The sequence below is a fragment of the Corythoichthys intestinalis genome, chromosome 12 (genome assembly GCF_030265065.1).
Source record: "Corythoichthys intestinalis isolate RoL2023-P3 chromosome 12, ASM3026506v1, whole genome shotgun sequence".
Classification (NCBI taxonomy): Eukaryota; Metazoa; Chordata; class Actinopteri; order Syngnathiformes; family Syngnathidae; genus Corythoichthys; species Corythoichthys intestinalis.
In genome coordinates this window covers 22,299,969-22,321,969 of record NC_080406.1, presented here as the reverse complement: position 1 = coordinate 22,321,969, position 22,001 = coordinate 22,299,969, and the positions used below count along the sequence as shown (strand labels likewise).

The 22,001-nt window shown below is 39.6% G+C and overlaps 1 protein-coding gene across 3 annotated transcripts in view; it reads left to right on the top strand.

Moving 5' to 3' along the window:
* LOC130926900 (potassium voltage-gated channel subfamily H member 7-like) overlaps positions 1–22,001 on the top strand; it is a 99,563-nt gene that overhangs the window by 47,212 nt on the left and 30,350 nt on the right. For all 3 annotated transcript variants that reach the window (XM_057852219.1, XM_057852220.1, XM_057852221.1), the window contains 3 exons: positions 6,532–6,969; positions 8,998–9,209; positions 17,929–18,354. In XM_057852219.1, the coding sequence (XP_057708202.1) occupies positions 6,532–6,969; positions 8,998–9,209; positions 17,929–18,354 (1,076 nt within the window). The remainder of the gene's footprint in view (positions 1–6,531; positions 6,970–8,997; positions 9,210–17,928; positions 18,355–22,001) is intronic.

Sequence of the window (22,001 nt, the reverse complement as noted above, 5' to 3'; positions counted from 1 at the left end):
GGCGCCCCCACTTGAGCATGAAAGCACACTAAAAACTAAAAGGCATGCATTTCAATATAATGGTAAATAATACACTTTAACACATATTGCCAAAGGCAGAACAACGACCTATATGCCAATATAACTTTTTTTTTTTTTAAATTTCTATTAGAAAAAGGTTTCAATAAAATGTTACACATTCTTGTGTATTTGCCACTTATTTCCACAGTTCCCATTGAGACCATGGGCCTCTTTTGACCTTGTGAGTTTGTAAGGGTGTGACTTCTGATTAAACAAACTCGATGCCAATCAAAACGTTTGTTCTTCTTTTTCCCCACATTGGAATCAATAAGAGAATCGATAAAGAATCAAATCGTTAAGCAATATCGATTATGGAATCGGAATCGTACAAATCGTAACGATTCCCATCCCTAGTGTCTAGTGTGTCTAGCGGTGGTAAAACGTGTTTTTTCTCTCTCTGGCAAGTGTCGAGAAAGAGAGTGTGTATATAATGTAAACATGATACGGATCATACACATGTGCTTTTTATAGCTCGGTTTATGGCTGTGGGTTTAGGCCAGTACTTCTCAAATGGTGGGGCGCGCCCCCCCCAGGGGGGCGCAGAGTGATGCCAGGGGTGGCGCATGTGAGCTCTGGGAACATTTTTTTTTTTTTTTTTTTTTTTTTTTTTTTTGCCGTACAAGAATAAAGTGTACTTGCACATCCACTCAGTGGGTGGCAGTGGCGCTCTCATTTTCAGAGTGTGCGCAGTATTTTTGAACTAAACAAGAGCACACAGAAAAGAGATATGAAGAAGATCTGTCGAAGAAGACGTGTCCGCCCGAGTAGTGCCATTTTCGGCTTGGGATCATCACGACGACCGCCCTCACCTACGGTTCTCCCTCGGCCGCCGAGAATGCGCTTTTTTCGGGCCGTTTGCCTTTAGGCTTTGACTTTTAATACAGTGGGAGAAGAGGGAAAAAAACACTGTTTACTGTGTCTAAAAATGATTATAACGGACAGCCGGAAGCCAGATTAATGGAGACGCCACTTAGACATTAGACCCCAATCTCATTGATAAGCCGCTTGATTCTTTTTCAGCGAAAACGTGGCGAATATTGCCAACAATCGTCCCGCTTTGTCCGTGTTATATCAGTAAACCAGTGAGCACTGTTAGCATGCTCAGTGCTAAATAACCCCACACCTTTGCAAATGAGGTAATACTGTGAGCAGCCAAAATAAAAACTGTCCTTCTGTCCAAAGACCCCCCACCCCCTGTTCAGTTTTGTTTTTTCGATCATATTTTTGGGCTTATTGTCCTCATGAGTTAATGTTTCTAATCAATTTGATTTTTTTTTTATTTATTGATTTTATTACATTTTATTTTTCAGTATCAAATAGTCAAAAATGTACCTTGAGTGTATTTTCACAACTTGGATGTTGACTTTTGTTTAAATTCAGGCAAATTGATGCGCGTTAAGTCTTTTCTGTTACAAACAAAACAATGTTAATAAAGTTATACTTTATTCTAAGTTCATTTATATTACTCTTTTTTCTTTAGTAGAAAAAAGGACAACATGTTAGGCAGATGCTTACTTATAATAATAATAATAATAATTTAATAGACAAATGATACTATTTACAGTGGCGGCAAAGAGTTTGCGGGGGCGCAAAATATTTATGTCTTCCTTGGGGGGGGGCGTACCAGAAAATAATTGAGAAGCACTGGTTTAGGCTCACCTAAATGACTGCATTTATTTTAATTGTATTTAGAATATTTTGTTGTTGTTTTTTTTTATTTACTTTAACTTGACATTAGACTTATGTTCCAATTTGCTAATATGTTTTGGAAAAATAAAAATCCTGTTCAGTGGATTTTTTTTTTTTAAAACCCAGATTTCTCAAAGTAACACATTTAAGAGCTGTAACTGCAATACCGTGATACCGTAATACCTCAGAATATCATACCAGCACATGCTTACTTAGAACCTCAGAATTTGATCCATGTCCATTCGTCAAAATACCCTGCCCGTTGTTTGCGCAACTAAGTGTTAAGTGTTTTCATCAGTGGTGGCTATAGGAGACAACCTGCTACGTGGTTTGCTTTAAATAAAATCCTGTTTCAAGAAACTTGCCATGGATAGCGTAAATTTTGATACACGTTAGAACAGTGAGACATCCCTAAAGCTTCTTAAACTGTCGCTGAACTGCAGTCAGGGACAGAAAAGCATCTTGCCAGGGAACAATTTTACAACGCTGCTCCAAAGTCAAGTGGCGAGCCATCGGCAAGGCAATGATAATGCTTAGAAAAACTGCAAAGCCTAAGCTGTCAACTGCTGATGGCCTCACATTTTTCTGAATGATATAAGAAACCGAATAGGAAAAAAAGTGGATTGTGACTTTTGGCATTAAAATGTAAAAACATACAGGAGCATTGAGACATTTGACTTTGAAGTTCCAATGAAATCTAATTATTTCCTATTTTGCAACATATTAACAAAACATCTTTTCACATCAGCGTTAGGTTTTTTTTTCCCCCAAAATGACTTTAAAATTTTTAAAATCGTTCAAATATCACACAAATATTGGTCATTGTTTGTTATGAAAATTATATGCAGCTAATAATGCTAAACATAATGATTTTTAAGGATCTTGCATGAATTATTCACAAAGCTTATTACATTATTTATCTTGTTTGTGAATGTTGTTTTATAGAAAAGATGCACAGTGGGCACACAGGGGAGGAAATGATCTGCTTATATAGCCAAATCTTGTTTTTCTTAATGATACCATCTGTAAGTGTATGTCTTTGGGGAGCTTCTATAGCCCTCTTTTGTATGTGTGTGCGTGTGTATTTATTTTTGTTTTGGATGAATGTCAGGAGGTTTAAATATCAGCGAGTCTCCTGTATGATTGGAGGCATTCAGCATCTCCTCTCTGACTGAATCTCAGCTATCCTTTTCATTCAGCGTGAATTGCTCTGGCATTCAGTTTGTGCTGTGCCTTGTGAATGTAAATATGCGTGAGTGTGTCCATGCGAGTGTGTGTGTGTTGTTTGTGCATGCAAAGCTAACATGACTAATCACATTTGATTGCTTGTGAGCGCACTTCAGCAAAGGGGATCCGTGGGTAGATGATGGGACAGCTTCTGATTTGATGTGATGTATTTAGCTTAGACTGAAGGTGTCTTTGGGATTGCATATTAACATTGTTCACTTACATTATAATCATTTTTTCATGCTTTTTCCCCTAAAAATGCAGCATATGGGAATGTGCGTAATTAAATTACATTGGTGGACTGACTGTCCACGGGGCATACGCTACTCCATCATTAAACTTTGGTTTGCTACTTGTGATAAAATGGCAGAATTGAAGGCAAACATTTTTACTGTTGGCCAATTATTTATTCTTTCAGACAGACAGAAAGAAATAAGTATCTACCACAAATGTCTTTTTTTCTAGCCTCAGGAAACTAAATTCAAACAGAAAAAAGGTTTTGATCTTTTTTTTGGGGGGGGGGGCGATATTGAACCCTCCCGCTTATAGTCCAGTACCGCTTATTTATGGATTTTTACAGGCTAATGAGCTGTACGTCTTTTGGTGTAAATATTAGGGCTGTCAAACGATTAAAATTTTTAATCGAGTTAATTCCAGCTTAAAAATTAATTAATCGTAATTAATCGCAATTAATCGCGATTCAAACCATCTATAAAATATGCCATATTTTTCTGTAAATTATATATATTCTATAAAATAAATTGTTCGAATGGAAAGATAAGACACAAGATGGATATATACAGTTGGGAGAACAAGTATTTGATACACTGCCAATGGGAAAATCCATTGGCAGTGTATCAAATACTTGTTCTCCCCACTGTACATTCAACATATGGTACATAAGGACTGTAGTGGGCATTTCACTCTACTGTCATTTAAATCTGTCTATGCTGTCCTCACTCCGAAGCGTCTACTTTTTCCAAAGCTAGACAGCTAGTGAACGACGCCTTAATAATCAGACTTCTTCCTTTTTCATCTGATTTATTGATAAAAAAGCCTCAAACCATTGTCCTCTTTAGACCGTCATAAAACTACAAAAAAAAAGTACACAAGCATTGCATTAGCAACAACGTTAGCTTAGCACGCTATACAGGTTCACTAAACATAAACAAAAAGCGTCTCATACAAAAAATAGAACATTTCGCTTACTAACATAATATGTACATTCTTTACAACAACCATACTTACGGACAAATCTTGTCCAAGGATCAAATAAGCACAACATTATCAGCCCGAGACGTCGTGCAGCCATAATGAACTGGCAAGAAAACAAACCATGTCGCAAAGCGACCACAAGAGTTCGCTGTTGTGCTGCAGCACAAAAAGCCTTGCTGTAAAACTTACCAAAAGGCAGAATACTGTCTGAGCGGGACATTTGCGTTAATTGCGTCAAATATTTTAACGTGATTAATTTAAAAAATTAATTACCGCGCGTTAACGCGATAATTTTGACAGCCCTAGTAAATATCCCATAATATAATGTGGACGCCTGCAGGTAATATAGTCTAGTTTGGCTTTATGTGAACATACAGTAGATTTTCTTGTTAAATTTGGTGGGTGTGATTTATAGTATATGCGGCTTATAGTCTGAAAATTACAGTACGTTAGTTAATGGACATGAGGCCATTGGAGTTCTGGTGCGGAGTAGCACATACCAAGTCACGTGTGCAGTCTGGATAGATGGACAGATAGTTATTTTTAGTAACCAACAATAACACAAGGACAACAAACAAAACGAAAGACTGTTTATTGTTAAGCTGAAGTAGTCGTTGCTGGTGCACCCCACAATTGATTGGTCTCCTGCAGCAGAGATCAGAAAATCTATAAGCTTCTCTTCAGGAGTTCTCAAGCTGTGTTGAAAAGCTTTTAAGGGAGGTAACAGCGTGTTTAGGGTATGGAAACAGATGGCAAAGTTATTATTTATGTATGGAAGGAAGATGATGAGTGAGGGGCGCCTCACGAGGGTTCACTTTCATCCCTGTACTATTCTATTGTTAATGAGTGAAAAGTTTCACTTAGAATTAGAATAGAGTACTACAATTAATCATGCGAAGACACTTTTAAAATCTCATTCATCGCTAGCATAGCCAGTTAACACATTTGACTTAAATGGCCATCGACGGCAATGGACGAGTTTTAAACACTCTCAGATAATTGTACAAAATTGATAAATGTATTGCTATGCCACCATCTTGTTACCAAGGAACTATGCTGAAATGATTTGTGGAGCTCCCTTTAAATAATGGCAAGGGTTTACCTCCACCTTCTGGCAGCCTGCTGCCAAGAAACTTTGCTCGGTGAGTTGAGAGCTTAATTTGGACAAAATGTAGTGCTTTACTGACAACTCATGGCATCTTAGTCCCAAGGAACACTTCCTGTCCCGTCGCAAATGAAGATGAGTTCACTGTTCTCAGACAATATATTATTTATTCATACAGTGGGGTCATAAATACTGTACACATTTTTTTTCCACTCCCCTCCATTTAACTCATTTGCCTCCAAAAACGTATAAATACCTTCTATTTTTAATTGTTTCAGTGTCCCAAAGACGTATTGATATGTCTGTTACGTTTTTTTTTTTTTTTTTTAAAGACACATCTCTGGGTTCTGATTCAATTTAGCTCCAAAGCACAAAGCTGAAAATCCATTTTAAAGCAATAAAACTGGCCACTGGAGGGCAGTAGCGCATTTGGTAAGACCCGCAACCCAATTCAACAGCAACGAACAGCCGGGCTGCACGGCCGGGGCGCCGGCGAAACACGACCGAATGGCCTCCAGGATGCCAGGCGGCGGACGACCGAGCAGAGCAACCTAGCGGACGCCCGGGATGCTAGGCGCTAGACGACCGAGCACAACGACCGGGACTACCAGTGCAGCGGACGATGCCGTTGAGTCCGTGCTGCTCGCCAAGCAGAACCCGCAGAGACTCAAAAAAATCCATCTTTATGAGACAGGCGGCGATGAGGGAAAAGTTTACCCGGCTGTTGCGGCCACAACAGCGTCATCTTTCAGTTAGTTATGTGTAAATAAATTGTTACTTTGCTATCAAAAGCTCTATTTGTCTTGTTGTTTATGTTGTTTTGTAAAAGGAAAACATTATTCAGATGTTTAGGATCTAACTTAAGCAAAAAATAGCTGTTAAAGTCAAAGTTATGTTTGAAATGTATACTTTCACAAAAAGCTTAATTTCTGTTTTTCATCAGAAATTCGAAATTGGAAAATTTTATTTTCTAATGCTGGTTTCTAAAGAATGGAAAAAGATTAACTTTTTTCCTTCTGAAAAAGAGTCTAATCTTTCTTTTGGTGGGTTCCATGTTTATATAGCAATAGAACAGAATTTTCTGTGGGCCTTGCAAAATCAGTCAAAATCCAGTAAAACGGCTGGGAGCGAAGGGGGTTGCACCGGTGAAAATAGCTGGGAGGGAATAAGTTAAATGTTGTCATTCCTGGACCTTTCTCACCTAACACTTCCTGTAAATTCCTTCCCATTTTTAGGGGGTCGATTTTTCCGCTTCCGCCAGGCTGCCTTGAGCCTCATGAATACCAACAAGCAATCTCTTCCACAAGAGGACCCAGATGCTGTGATGGTGGACCCACCTAAAGACAATGAGGACTCAGTAGCTCTGCAAAGTTTCCCCTCACCCACAAAAAGCATCTGTAGTCCCATCGAGGCCAATGACACCCACGCCCTCATCAGCTCAAGCCACCACTCCTCGCAAACCAGCATGGCTGCAGAGCCACTTGACCATTCATCTCCTAAACTCCTGTGGGATAAGCTGTACCAGACGGATGTGCACCAGTCCTCGAGCTCCCTGTCCAATACCTTCCCAAGAGGAAGCGTGACGAGCATAAGACGGGCGTCGTCTGTCCATGAGATTGAGGGTTACAGTTCCAGTTCCAAAAGCATATTCAGGGATCGTCATACAAATGAAGGTATGCATGCTTTTCTATTCACTTGTCCATTCTCTCAAGTTTCCCTCAAATAATAAATGCATGTCCATTACACACATACACTACTGGCCAAATGTATTGGCAACCTTCTGTCAGATAATGCTCAATTTCTCCCAGAAAATGATTGCAATTACAAATGCTTTGTTAGTAATACAGTATCATATAGACATATTGTTCTACCAAACAACACAGTTCTTTTGGCTTAAAATACAGCAGTTTATTTAAAAGAGGGGGGCAAGAGCAGAAACTGTTTTTTCAGCCTTGTGCGTGTTTTCCGCCACAGGCCTTATCTGACATTCACATTAAGTTGAACCTCAATCAGTCCCTTCACATGTATACTATACACACCGTGAATCTGTGTTTTTCTGTTCATATACATACAGTGGGGCAAATAAGTATTTAGTCAACCACTAATTGTGCAAGTTCTCCCACTTGAAAATATTCGAGAGGCCTGTAGTTGTTAACATGGGTAAGCCTCAACCATGAGAGACAGAATGTGGAAAAAAAAAACAGTAATTCACATTGTTTGATTTTTAAAGAATGTATTTGCAAATCATGGTGGAAAATAAGTATTTGGTCAATACCAAAAGTTCATCTCAATACTTTGTTATGCACCCTTTGTTGGAAATAATGGAGGTCAAACATTTTCTGTAACTCTTCACAAGCTTTTCACACACTGTTGCTGGTATTTTGGCCCATTCCTCCATGCAGATCTCCTCGAGAGCAGTGATGTTTTGGGGCTGTCGTTGGGCAACACGGACTTACAATTCACTCCAAAGATTTTCTATGGGTTTGAGATCTGGAGACTGGCTAGGCCACTCCAGGACCTTGAAATGCTTCTAACGAAGCCACTCCTTTGTTGCCCTGGGATCATTGTCATGATGAAAGACCCAGCCAAGTCTCATCTTTAACGCCCTTGCTGATGGAAGGAGATTTTCACTCAAAATCTCTCGATTATTGGCCCCATTCATTATTCCCTTTACACAGACCAGTCGTCCTAGTCCCTTTGCAGAAAAACAGCCCCAAAGCATGATGTTTCCACCCCCATGCTTCACAGTCGGTATGGTGTTCTTCGGATGCAATTCAGTACTCTTTCCCCTCCAAACACGGGAACCTGTGTTTCTACCAAAAAGCTCTATTTTGGTTTCATCTGACCATAGCACATTCTTCCAGTCCTCTTCTGGATCATTCAAATGCTCTCTAGCGAATCGCAGACGGGCCTGGACGTGTACTGGCTTCAGCAGGGGGACACGTCCGGCAGTGAGCGATTTGAGTCCCTGGTGGTGCATTGTTTTACTAATAGTAGCCTTTGTTACTGTGGTCCCAGCTCACTGTAGGTCATTCACTAGGTCCCCCCGTGTGGTTCTGGGATTTTTGCTCACCGTTCTTGTTATCATTTTGACGCCACGGGGCCACATAATCTTGCATGGAGCCCCAGATCGAGGGAGATTATCAGTGGTCTTGTATGTCTTCTATTTTCTAATAATTGCTCCCACAGTTGATTTCTTTACACCAAGCGTTTACCTATTGCAGATTCAGTCTTCCCAGCCTGGTGCAGGTCTAAAATTTTGTCACTGGTGTCCTTCGACAGCTCTTTAGTCTTGGCCATAGTGGAGTTTGGAGTGTGACTGACTGAGCTAGTGGACAGGTGTTTTTTATACCGATAATGAGTTTAAGCAGGTGCCATTAATACAGGTAACGAGTGGAGCCTTGTTAGACCTAGTTAGAAGAAGTTAGACGTCTTGGACAGCCAGAAATCTTGCTTGTTTGTAGATGACCAAATACTTATTTTCCACTCTAATTTGGAAATAAATTCTTTAAAAATCAAACAATGTGATTTTCTGTTGTTTTTTCCACATTCTGTCTCTCATGGTTGAGGTTTACCCATGTTGACAATTACAGGCCTCTCTAATCTTTTCAAGTAGGAAACTTGCACAATTGGTGGTTTACTAAATACTTATTTGCCCCACTGTACTTAACATATAATGTCCATGCACTGTAAATCTCCAGGCCCATTTAATCACGTTAAGTCCAGCCTTCTGGGCTCCACGTCAGATTCCAACATCAACAAGTACAGCACCATCAACAAGATCCCACTCATTGCGCTCACCTTCTCGGAAGGGAACGACAAGAAGACTCACTCCCCTCCAACATCAGAAAAAACCATCATCGCACCTAAGGTCAAAGACAGAACACACAACGTCACAGAAAAAGTGACACAGGTGAGCCATTTGAGATGCACTATTTTTGACAGTGAGCCTTTATTAGAAAATGTTCAGTGATAGTTTGCAGCATTCCCGGAAAAAGTCAGGGCCCCTGGCTAAGCTGTGCTTTGTTTGTGGGCTTGGGAAGCTGCCAAAGTCCCAGCAGTGGCACTCTGACATTCAGAAAGAGAGAAGGGTCATTCCTGGAAAGCACAGGAATAATAATGAGTTGGAAAAAAAACTTTTTTTTTTTTTTTTTATCTCCTGATCTTAGTCCAGTTGAATGCTTTAGGCAGGGTTAATACAGAAAATTCCACTGAAATGAAATTAAATTTGACTTACAAACCAAGCCACACGCTTACAGACAGCTGCTATGTGTGTGCTTGAGAGCTTTTGTTTCTCTGTGTGTGTATGTGTGAGGGGGATGCACAAAGTTTATTTGTGTGAGTTGGCTTAGCATAAAAGTGTTTTAATTGTATGTGTGTGGGGGGGTTGTGTGTGAGAATTTCTTTGTGGTGAGTGAGAGATGTTTTGGGTGTTTGACAGGTTTTAGTGATCACGGATTTGTTTTGTTGTTGTTCTGCGTTATAGGTGAAGTTTTTGCGGAGTGTTGAAGTTTTGGTAACACTTTACAATATTAACATTAGTTCATGCATTTTTAGACAACTAATGTTTAAATAACATTACAATAATTAATATACCGTATTGGCCTGAATATAAGACGGCCCTGATTATAAGACGACCCCCTCTTTTTCAAGACTCAAGTTTGAAAAAAGACTTTTTGAACACCAAATTAATTTTTATACAGAAAATAATTACAGTACATCCGAAACAAATGATTATAACAATATATTTGAGAGAAAAAGCATGTTATTTTGCCTCATTCAAATCTTAATATCTGAACATTTAAATATGTAAACTAAAGTGCAATTACATTTGTAAATGAATGGCTTCTGGTTTTTGAAATGTAAATAAACCATTCTATTGTGATAAAACAACAAAATTGCAATAACTGCATTAACCATCAAAGTGAAGTCTAACTGTAACTGTAGTCTTGAAACAAATCTGAATAAGGAAAAACATTGCAATAAAATATTTGCACACTGGTTAAACTAAAAAGAGTAGCTGAGATCTGTCATGACAGAACATCGCTTCAATGATATCTGGCGCCATCTAGCGTCGTGAATGGGGAAAGTAGCTGAGATCTGTCATGACAGAACATCGCTTCAATGATACCTAGGGCCATCTAGCGTTGTGAATTGGTATAATGTCTAGACCGCGAATATAGACCCTACTCACATGACGTCACAACCACGCCTCCGCGCCATATTGTCCGTCTACTCGTCGTTTTGACGGATTACCACTATGTAAATTCCTACTATTATGGCGTGTTTTTCTGCTCGTTAACATTAATAATCAAAATGGTGAAGGCGTGTGTGGCGGTTGGTTGCAATAACAGAGAAGATAGACGGAGAGACTTGAAGTTCTACCGTATTCCGAGAGACCCGGAGAGGAGAGCGAGATGGACTGCTGCAATTCGACGAGAAAACTGGGCTCCAAACGATTACCACGGATTATGTAGTAGTCATTTTATATCTGGTAAGATGCATTTAATATATATTTAGAGGGCTTTGGGCTGACAACCACAATTAAGATCATTGCGAGGCTAATCGCCGACAACATACAGTTTCAAATTCAAGATGCTTATTTCTTCCACCATCATTACATTTTGAATAATATTTAGCTGGTACCAAGTGAAAGAAGCTGGCCTCGTCTACGGATCATCAGTTAAACAGGTGTGTCCAAACCTTTTGCAAAGGGGGCCAGATTTGGTGTGGTAAAAATGCGGGGGGCTACTTTGGCTGATTTACATAGAACAATATATTTAAACAAATGTTAGCAAGCCCTTCTGTGTGTCACATTTGCTTTATTATTTTTTTTAATTCATAATTTCAACAGGCTCGTCTTTGTGGCGTTCTCTTTCGACACTCGGGCTCTTGCGAAATGCTGTTGCTGTGAAATTGAACTAGCTTCAAGTTGCTATAATTTCTCGCTGCGTATCTTCCCTGTAATGTTGTCGTACATGTCAGCGTGTCTTGTTATTATCACGTCACATCGAACTCTTTGAAAACAACGACTGTCTCTTTGCAAATGAGGCAGACACAGTTGTTGCGTGTTTTATTGAAGAAATAGTCCAATATCCACCTATCCTTGAAGCGTCGGCCATCGCAGTCAACTTTTTTTTTTTTTTTTGATTGTCGCCATTTTAGAAATCACACAGGGTAATGTTGCTTAGAGTGCTGCTCCTAATGTTTTTCAAAGTTTCGTGAGAATAGGCCGAGTTTCTGTGGAAAAGATAGTTGTAGATATCAGGGTAGCAGATGTCAGGCAGAGAGGGCGAAGACAGCGGGTCGAAAAATATCGATTTAGGCATCAAATATGGATCTGGCGAATGGATAGACTGAAGCTTTTCCACATAACGCCTTTTATGCAACGCATCCAATGAGTTTACAGCGTCTGAAAGCACCGGGGCTTCCATGAATTGCTCTATAAACTGAACGACTAATTGAAACCATTGAGAATAGGGCTAAACAGAGACGGACAATATGGCGGCCGGATACAGCGACACGTCATTCTGTGACGTCGGTGAGTAGGGTCTATAAGACGACCCCCTCTTTTTCAGTGTTATTTCAATGCAAAAAACACCGTCTTATATTCGGGCCAATACGGTAATTGCTTATCTAACATTTATTAATACTGTATATTAATTAACATGAGTTAAAGCATTAGTTAATGCATAACCAGACAGTAACTAATGGTTTGGTAAGATTAAAAATATATATAGGCCTATATAGGGTTAGGGTTTGTTAACTTAAGTATTTATAATGTCTTAGTTAAGGGACACATGTTCTACACTTTACAATAAGGGTCCAAAAAGAATTCAGTAATGGTTAATAATGGTTAAGGGGGGGGGGGGAAGTTAAGCATTTATAATTTCTTAGTTAAGGGACCTTTTTGCTACACTTTAGAATAAGGGTCCAAAAAGCATTTAGTAATGGTTAATTAAGGTTAAGTAATACTTATGAGGTACATTCACGTGAAATAATAGACTACTTAAGGTTAGGTTAGCGGCACCCAAGAACTCACAGAGCAATGTTTCTCATTTCAAAATAACAATCACTTACTAGTACCAGTATACATTAATAACCATTTATTAATGCACTAATGTAAATGTGAATTAATATTGAGTAATGTATTATATATATTACATATTATAACCTAACCCTAAGTATTACTAAATGCTTTTTGAACCTTTATTGTAAAGTGTAGGACATGTGTCCCTTAACTAAGAAATTATAAATGCTTAAGTTCCCCTCCCTTAACTTTTATTAATCATTACTGAATGCTTCTTGGACCCTTATTGTAAAATGTAGCACATTTGTCCCTTAACTAAGACATTATAAATGCTTAAGTTATCAAATCCTAACCCTAAACCCTAACTCTATATAGGCCTATATTTTTATTTTATTTTACCAAACTATTATTTACTGTCTGGTTATGCATAAACTAATGCATTAACTGATGTTAATTAATATATTACTAATGTTAAATAAGGTATTATTTGAATTATTGTAATGTTACTTAAACATTAGTTATTGTCTTAAAATGCATTAACATAATCCATTAACTGATGTTAATTAATATATTAATAAATGATAGATCAAATGAATTATTGTCATGTTACTTAAACATTATTGTCTAAAAATGCATTAACTAATGTTAATTAAGGGACCCTTATTGTAAAGTGTTACCGAAGTTTTTTGTTTTGTTTTGTTTTTTTTTTTAATCTGCATGAGAGGCTTACTAATGTGAGAGTTATGTGAGTTTTTTGTGAGTGTGAGAGCTTCTTTGGTGTGAGAATGATTTGTTTGGGAGGGGGGGTTTTTGAATCTCAATACAAACTCAACTGTGTTTGTACCTTTTAATGCCAAAAATAAAAAAAAAATAAAATAAAAAATAAAAAATGAAGACAACATTCACTCACTTAACACCAGCTCGCTGGAGGTCATTGTTTTATTGCAGACATCCATAGGTGACACAAAGGCGATGCAAAGAAAAAAAAAAAGTATATCGAGAACATGACGAGAATGCCGACTTTTGCCAGCTAACAAGCCAAGCAAGCGCCTCTTGGCCGACTAGACAGCAAACGGCGGCGGGGGCTGGATGGCGCTGGGGAAAAAATCGATCGAGAATCAGGCGAGGAGGCAGACTTTTTCTGGAGAACAAGCCAAGCAAATTCTTGGCCAGCTAGACTGCGAATGGAAAAAAAAGTGACAAAAGAGAGGAACTGCTTGTGTGAACAAAATATTGCACTAAACCACAGAAAATGCAAATTAATTGTATAGTGCATGCTTGGTGTAACTGAATAAAGAACCAATAAGTGGCAACCTTCAGACGACTTTTCTCAGCCTCCGATATTAGTGGGCATGAAGGAAGAACAAAGAGGAAAAGTACTTGCATAAGGCAAGGTGTGACGTCACAACGTGACCAATTTTAAAACCTACTGTTTGCAGACTGAATTCACTTGCAAACACAATTTCAATGAAATTAAAAACAAAAAAAAAACTACACAGATAAAACACTTCAACCAGCGAATACTCCCATTTCGATCTTATGCAAGAAACCGTTAAATCATTGGGAAATGATTTTATTGCATCTTTAGAGGCCTTTTTTGGACAGATTGTTCTGCTTCTTCTTTTTGCTCTGTAAAATCTTGTAAAATTCCTCAGTTAAATCACTCGTATCACAAGGCATCATTTATTATTCCCCCCAATGTACAGGAAGGCACTTTGAATGATCTAACTACATAGAGATGTAATACTTCTTGGTAAGGCAGATGTCAGCAGGGGGAAACTTTTATATTGAAAAACACGCATCGCTCATCTATAAATGAACAAACCATAATGGTGATTAAATGCTCTTCCTCCCTGTTGACTTTAGTGTAGTGTCAGGAGACGCCACCGAGACATGAGCAGTGAACCGTCTTCTTGAATCTCCTGTATAATTCATGGCTCGAACATAGGGGAATGTGCAGCGAATGGAGAGACCCCTCTTCATTTCTACATTTTTTTTTTTTTACGACACAAGAAAGTCTTTATCATCCATGGCTTATTAGGCCAAAAGCAGTGGACTTCTTAGGACACTGAATAATTTATGATACAGATTTTTTTATGTGTGAGGGGAAATTAAAACTAATGTTTACTTAGTTTAAGTATGGTATTTTTTCCTCTCCAACGCTATGTCCATGAAACCAGCCTGTTATTTGTCCAACCACTGGTTTCCCAAGAGTACAAAATGAACATGCTTTAAATGTCAGCGCTGTGTTGTACAGCACATGGGAACATCTGCCCTTATCTGTAATTGTTTTCGTACCGTCCAGCACATACATTGGGAGCGTTGGAGTCGCTTCCAAGTCAGCCCATTGTTGTTGCCAATGTGTACGGTAGCACAGAAGGCTTCATCACTCACATTGGCTTTTCCCTCATTGATCTATTTGTCAGAGTCGCTCTGGGAGGGCAATTAGGAAAAGAAGAATTACCAAAGCTTGCAATTTCACTTTTTAATTAACAAGGATTACACTCTGTCAACTACAATAGTTTACTTTTTGTCTAAATCAGCACTTCTCAAACTGAAGTCCCTGAGCCATAAAATTATTTGTAATAAATTATCATGTTGTAGCATTTCAAAATGGGATGCTATTACTGTAAATATGACAACCATTTAGCCAGTAAAATGAACCAAACAAAATTAAGACAGTGGGGCAAATAAGTATTTAGTCAGCCACTAATTGTGCAAGTTCTCCCACTTGAAAATATTAGAGAGGCCTGTAATTGTCAACATGGGTAAACCTCAACCACGAGAGACAGAATGTGGGGGAAAAAAACAGAAAAGCACATTGTTTGATTTTTAAAGAATCTATTTGCAAATCATGGTGGAAAATAAGTATTTGGTCAATACCAAAAGTTCATCTCAAGACTTTGTTATGTACCCTTTGTTGGCAATAACGGAGGCCAAAAGTTTTCTGTAACTCTTCACAAGCTTTTCACACACTGTTGCTGGTATTTAGGCCCATTCCTCCATGCAGATCTCCTCTAGAGCAGTGATGTTTTGGGGCTGTCGTTAGGCAACACGGACTTTCAACTCCCTCCACAGATTTTCTATGGGGTTGAGATCTGGAGACTGGCTAGGCCACTCCAGGACCTTGAAATGCTTCTTACGAGCCACTCCTTTGTTGCCCTGGCTGTGTGTTTGGGATCATTGTCATGCTGAAAGACCCAGCCACGTCTCATCTTCAATGCCCTTGCTGATGGAAGGAAATTTTCACTCAAAATCTCTCGATACATGGCCCCATTCATTCTTTCCTTTACACAGATCAGTCGTCCTGGTCCCTTTGCAGAAAAACAGCCCCAAAGCATGATATTTTCACCCCCATGCTTCACAATTGGTATGGTGTGTTCTTTGGATGCAATTCAGTATTTTTTCTCCTCCAAACACGAGAACCTGTGTTTCTACCAAAAAGTTCTATTTTGGTTTTTATCCTATTCTGGATCATCCAAATGCTCTCTAGCGAACCGCAGACGGGCATTGGACGTGTACTTTCTTCAGCAGGGGGACACTTCTGGCTGTGCAGGATTTGAGTCCCTGGCGGCGCATTTTGTTACTGATAGTAGCCTTTGTTACTGTGGTCCCAGCTCTCTGTAGTTCATTCACTAGGTCCCCCTGTGTGGTTCTGGGATTTTTACTCACTGTTCTTGTTATCAGCGCCAGATCGAGGGAGATTATCAGTGGTCTTGTATGTCTTCCATTTTCTAATAATTGCTCCCATAGTTGATTTCTTTATACCAGGGGTGTCCAAACTTTTTGCAAAGGGGGCCAGATTTGGTGTGGTAAAAATTTGGGGGGCTGACCTTGGCTGACGTCCTTTATGTCGAACAATATATTTAAGCAAATATTTGCAATCCATTCTGTGTGTCACATTTGCTTTATTATTTTTTTAATTAATAATTTCAACAATCTCGCAACTAACCTTTGTGGCGTTCTCTTTCGACCCTTGGGCTCTTGCGAAATACTGCTGCTGTGAAATTAAACTAGCTTCAAGTTGCTTCAATTTCTTGCTACGGATCTTCCCTGTAATCTTGTCGTACATGTCAGCATGTCTTGTTTGGTAATATCGCTTCACATTGAACTCTTTAAAAACAGCAACTGTCTTTTTGCAAATGAGGCAGACAGTTGTTGCGTATTTTAGTGAGGAAACAGTCCAATTTCCACCTATCCTTAAAGCGTCGGCCGTCGCAGTCAACATTCTTTTTTTTTTTTTTTTTGGTTGATTGTCGCCATTTTAGAAAATTGGGAGTAAAGACCACACGGGGTAATGTTGCTTAGAGTGCTGCTGCCTTTTCGTGGGTAAATGAGGACCAGCATTTAGTGTGTAAGATATTTCATATGCTGATAGCAACATTAACTCAAGAGGACAATATGTCAAACCTTTAGACTGAAAAAACAAAAATTAATAGAACAAAATCGACAGTGTAATTGGACAGAGAGACAGTTTTCATTTTTGCTGCAGGCAGTATCAGCTCCTTTGCTGTGGTGTTGGGTTAGTTTGCATTGAGCAACTTGGTATGCCACCTTATGTGAGGCTGACAGTGCTCGCTGGTTTACTGATATAACACTGACAAAGCGGGACGATTGTTGGCAATATTTGGCACCTTTTCACTGAAAAAAAAAATTCCTGCTGTCCGCTGCGAACATTTTTAGACAAAGTAAACAGACGTGTCTTTCCTCGTCTCCCACTGTACTAAAAGTCAAAAGCCAAATGCTACATATGCTTCGTCATATTTCTTTGTCTTAGCTTTTAATATCTCCAGTGCTCTTTGCTGTGTGCTCCTGTTTGGTTAAAAAATACTGCGCACATACTGAAAATGAGAGCGCCACTGCCACCCACTCAGCAGATGTGCAATTACATTTTATTCTAGTACAGCAAAAAAGTATGTTCCTCAAGGTCACATGCGCCACCCCAAGCCCATCTGGCAAATTATCCCACTTTTAAATGGATCTAAAAGATCCGAGCTCAACATAAATGGAGTTAGTGACATAATTTGCCGAATGACACTGAATGACATCGGTCATAAACATTCATTAATGCCCATGATAGTGTCATGTCATAATTATGACAGTCTTATGGCAGTCTTATGATAAAGTGTTGCCTATTAACACAATAAATCAACAAATAAGCCGCACTGGACTATAAGCCGCAGGACTCAAAATGAGGGAAAAAGTAGCCGCTTATAGTCCAAAAATTATGGTATTTGTCTTCTTTTATTCATTACTTAATCCTTTGTAACACTACTATTACTACTATGTACTATGTTCTTTAAAGGGTTGATCAATATTGATTTATTGTTGATGCCATTTATTTATTTATTTATTTATTTATTTATTTATTTTTTTTTTTTTTTTTATGTAGCTCCTATGCATGTCAAACTTTAAAATAAAAAAAAAGTCAATGAACAAAGCTATATGCTCGCCATACTGGAAAGACGTTACTAATCAGACTATACAAAAAGCATTGGAGGGAAGAAAAGTCCAACTGTACTATTTGTCCTTCTAAATACATAAAACAGAAAGGGCGAATTTTCTATTCCTCCTTGATAACCCTTTCCAATGTCTCCTTCAGGTGTTGTCACTCGGAGCCGACGTTCTGCCAGAGTACAAGCTTCAGACGAACCGCATCGACAAGTTCACCATTCTGCATTACAGCCCATTCAAAGCAGTGTGGGACTGGCTAATCTTACTGCTGGTCATCTATACGGCCATCCTCACGCCTTACTCTGCCGCCTTTCTTCTCAACGACCAAGAGGAACAGAGGAGGCGTGAATGCGGATACTCCTGCAGCCCTCTTAATGTAGTGGACCTCATCGTTGACATCATGTTCATCATCGACATTCTCATCAACTTCAGGACCACGTATGTGAACCAGAACGAGGAGGTGGTCAGCCATGCGGCCAAGATAGCGATCCATTACTTTAAAGGCTGGTTCCTAATAGACATGGTGGCGGCCATTCCCTTTGACCTGCTTATCTTCGGCTCAGGATCGGATGAGGTTTGTTATCTCCTTTTTCTTTTACCTGATTTTTCCTGAGGGAGTGGAGTATTACTGCAACTCAGTCATCCCTGCCTGGTCATCTCTTTATAGAGTCCAGACTTCACCCAGGCCACTACTTAAAGCCTAAGTCTTTCTGTCTCGGCTATGGAAGGATTACTTTAAATTGCATGTTTTTTTTTTTTTTTGAATGGTCCTCATTCTAGAATCCATTTACAAGGATTAATGGCTTACCAAATGGCAATCATTGATGCATTTATATGACGAGGGGGCCAACAGCACCGTGTGCACAGCTTACATGCAGATGTTAGATAGTCATTGGTAGGCTGGCTGCCAGGCTCGCCGGCTTGTTTCATGGCTCTGGATCCACTTCAGTGCTTGATCGTGCTTTGTAGGCACTCCATTACACCAGAAAAGCTCCTGATTATAAATCATAATCATCTTTTTTGACCACTGCTGCTGAGTCAGCTATGCGAGTCTCCTTAAATCTCAATCGCAGTGTTTTTCGTTTCTACGCAAGGAAAGCTGAGTATTTCTTGAAAATATGCTGTACCCTGTGTTGACGAACAACAAATCATTTGCAAACAGATTATATGGCGGTAGTTTGACACATATTGTGCATTTTTGATAGCTTATACTCACTGTGGTCACTGGTCAGCAGGTGCATATCATAGCTGACTTGGAGCGAGAGGTGCAGTACACTTTAGAATGGTTGCCAACCAATAACAGGACACATATAAACAAACAACTACCCTCGTGAAGATAAGCGGTTCGGAAGATGAATTAATGAATGTTAACACTTACGTTCGCCACATCAACGGTAAAGCCAGTGAGTACCAAAGTTGGCAAAATCCTTTTTTTTCTACACTGCAACAAGGAACAAGGAACTGGAACAATAATGTAACACATTGTAGATCTGAATGAATGAAATATTTTTATTAAACGCAGTGGTACCTCTACATACGAAATTCTAATTGTTCCAGGACCTTATTTATAAGTCGAAAGGGTCGTATGTCGAGCAGGATTTTCCCATATGAATACCTTATAATTCCATCAATTCGTTCCACAGCCCGAAAACCTACACTAAATCCTTAATAAATGCTGCTGGTAGTATTGCAAATAGCAACTACAAACTGCAATTTCGGGAGAAATTACTTCCGGTCTTTGCCATGTGGTGATACAGATCTTTGCCCCAGCCTAGGCTGGTTTGGGGACAATTTGGGGACTATATCAGGTCACTTTCTGTCTATTTGGGGACATTTATTGGGCCTGGGATAATGATATCAGGTCATTTGGGAACAGTTGGGAGGCGTGGCCTATTCATATCAGGTCATTTGGTAGCATTTGGGGGCGTGTCTAGTCATATCAGGTTATTTGGGAACATTTAGGGGGTGTGGCCTGATCATATCAGGTCATTTGGGAACATTTAGGGGGCGTGGCCTGATCATGTAAGGTCATTTGGGAACATTTGGGGGGCGTGGCCTGATCATATGAGGTCATTTGGGGGCGTGTCCTATTGATATCTGGTTATTTCCTGTTGATTTGGGGACATTGTTTTTTTTGCTATTGTAAATGAATGGGAAAAAATTTGGACGTTCATAGCCGTCAATGGCATCCAAGTACATTGGCATCTATAGAATGGACAAACATGCCCGTCAATGGCATTAAACAGAGGAAATGCCATTGGAAATGAAAGGAAAATTTGGACGTCCATGTCCGTCAATGGCAGCACCCTCTATAAGCGTCAATGGAAGCGGGGAAGTTTGGGGGACACGTCCTATTGAAAATAGCAATTACACACAGCAAAACAAATAAATTATGAATCAAAATCGGAATAATAATGTAATAGTAATAACAATAACTGTTATAATGTAACGAATCGGGTTCTAATGTGGCGGATGTGTTTTGCATGGTGTACCTGAACGTACCGCGTGGCTGACTGGACATTTTACTTTCACTTTGTACAGCTGTGGCGGACAGTGGGCATGTTGTGTTGCACAAGTTCTGAAATAAATGAATAAAAACCTGACAAAGCTGGCGATTTTTTGGCGATGTTACTACAATAATAATTGTAACCTTAACGTATAAAGACTGGCAAACGGACGTCAGAGGATGACCGTCGAGATCGTGTACATTCCACGGCCATATTGTCGAGCCGGTTCACGGACGGCACACCACGCTCATATTTTTCTATTATTTCCAGCTTCATTTTAATAGTAAGCCTCACCTTTTTTGTTTGTTCCCCACCTGCGCTAACCTTCATGGAACCCATGTTGATTTCTCTCACAAGAAAATCCTCCATGCCTCCGTCTTGCAGGAAAACAAAGAAACTGTGGCGCTGTCATAAATCGTTGTCTTTTGAGCATGTCGCTGGATGTAGAAACAAATGGGAGTCAAATCTTGCGTCGAATGTCGAAAAGAATGTTACGGCAGATGTCGGAAAGATCGTGGGTCGATGCAATCGTATGTCGAAGTACCACTGTACTTCGTTCTTTCCATAGTTGAATGTTCTGAAAACAAAGTCAAACAAAAAACACACTACAGGCTTATCCAACTTTGATGTAATGTCCCTTAAACAAGTCGGAATGAGGCTGAGTAATGTGTGCGGCGAATGTTCTCCTGTGGGATTTTCTCCCAGATCAGGACCAGAGCATCACTGAGCTCCTGGACAGTCTGAGGAGCAACCTGGCGGCTTGCAGGAGATTCCACGAGACAGGTTGGTACTCCAGGAAAGATGGACAGGGCTGTAGTAGGTCCTTAAACCCTCAGCAGGATCGGTATCCACTCCTTTGTTCAAGGAATAACAGGATGAGCACTGCAAGAGCCCTACAAAATGATCTCCAGCAGGCCACTGGTGTGAATGTTTCTGACCAAACAATCACACCGGCTCCATTAGGATGGCCTGAAGGCCTGACGTTCTATAGTGAGCCCCATGCTCACTCTCCAGCACCGTAAATAAGGTTAGAAAAAAGTTAGTAAAAAGGTTAGATAATGGCACCTTAACTGCTATTAGGTATCAAGATGAAATCCTTGGACCCATTGTCATAAGCTGCGCTTGTGCAGTGCGACCTGGGTTCCTCCTGGTCAAAGACAATGGCCATCCTCATGTGGCTGGAGTATGCAAGCAGTACCTGAAGGAAGAAGTTGATAACATTGACTGGACCCCATGTTCACCTGACTTAAATCCAATAGAACAACTCTGGGACATTTATGTTTAGGTCCATCTGGCGCCGCCAGGTTGATCCTCAGACTGTCCAGGAGCTCAGTGATGCCGTGGTCCAGATCTGGGAGGAGATTCCCCGAGGACACCCTCCGTCAGCACATTAGGAGCGTGCCCAAGCATTGTAGGGAGGCCAAACAGGCACGCAGAGGCCACACACCCTACTGAGCCTCATTTTGACTTATTTAAAGGACATTACATCAGGGTTAAATCGGCCAGTTTAATTTTTAGTATAAAAAACAAATCCAGACCTCCATGGGTTGGTAGAATTGATTTTCATTGATATTTTTTGTGTGATTTTTGTTTCAACTATGGAAAGAACAAAGTATTTAATAAAAAATATTTCATTCATTCATACGTACAATGTTTTACTTTAGTAAAGTGTGTTTATTTTTAAGTCAAGAGCAGAGATGAAATTGAGAAAATA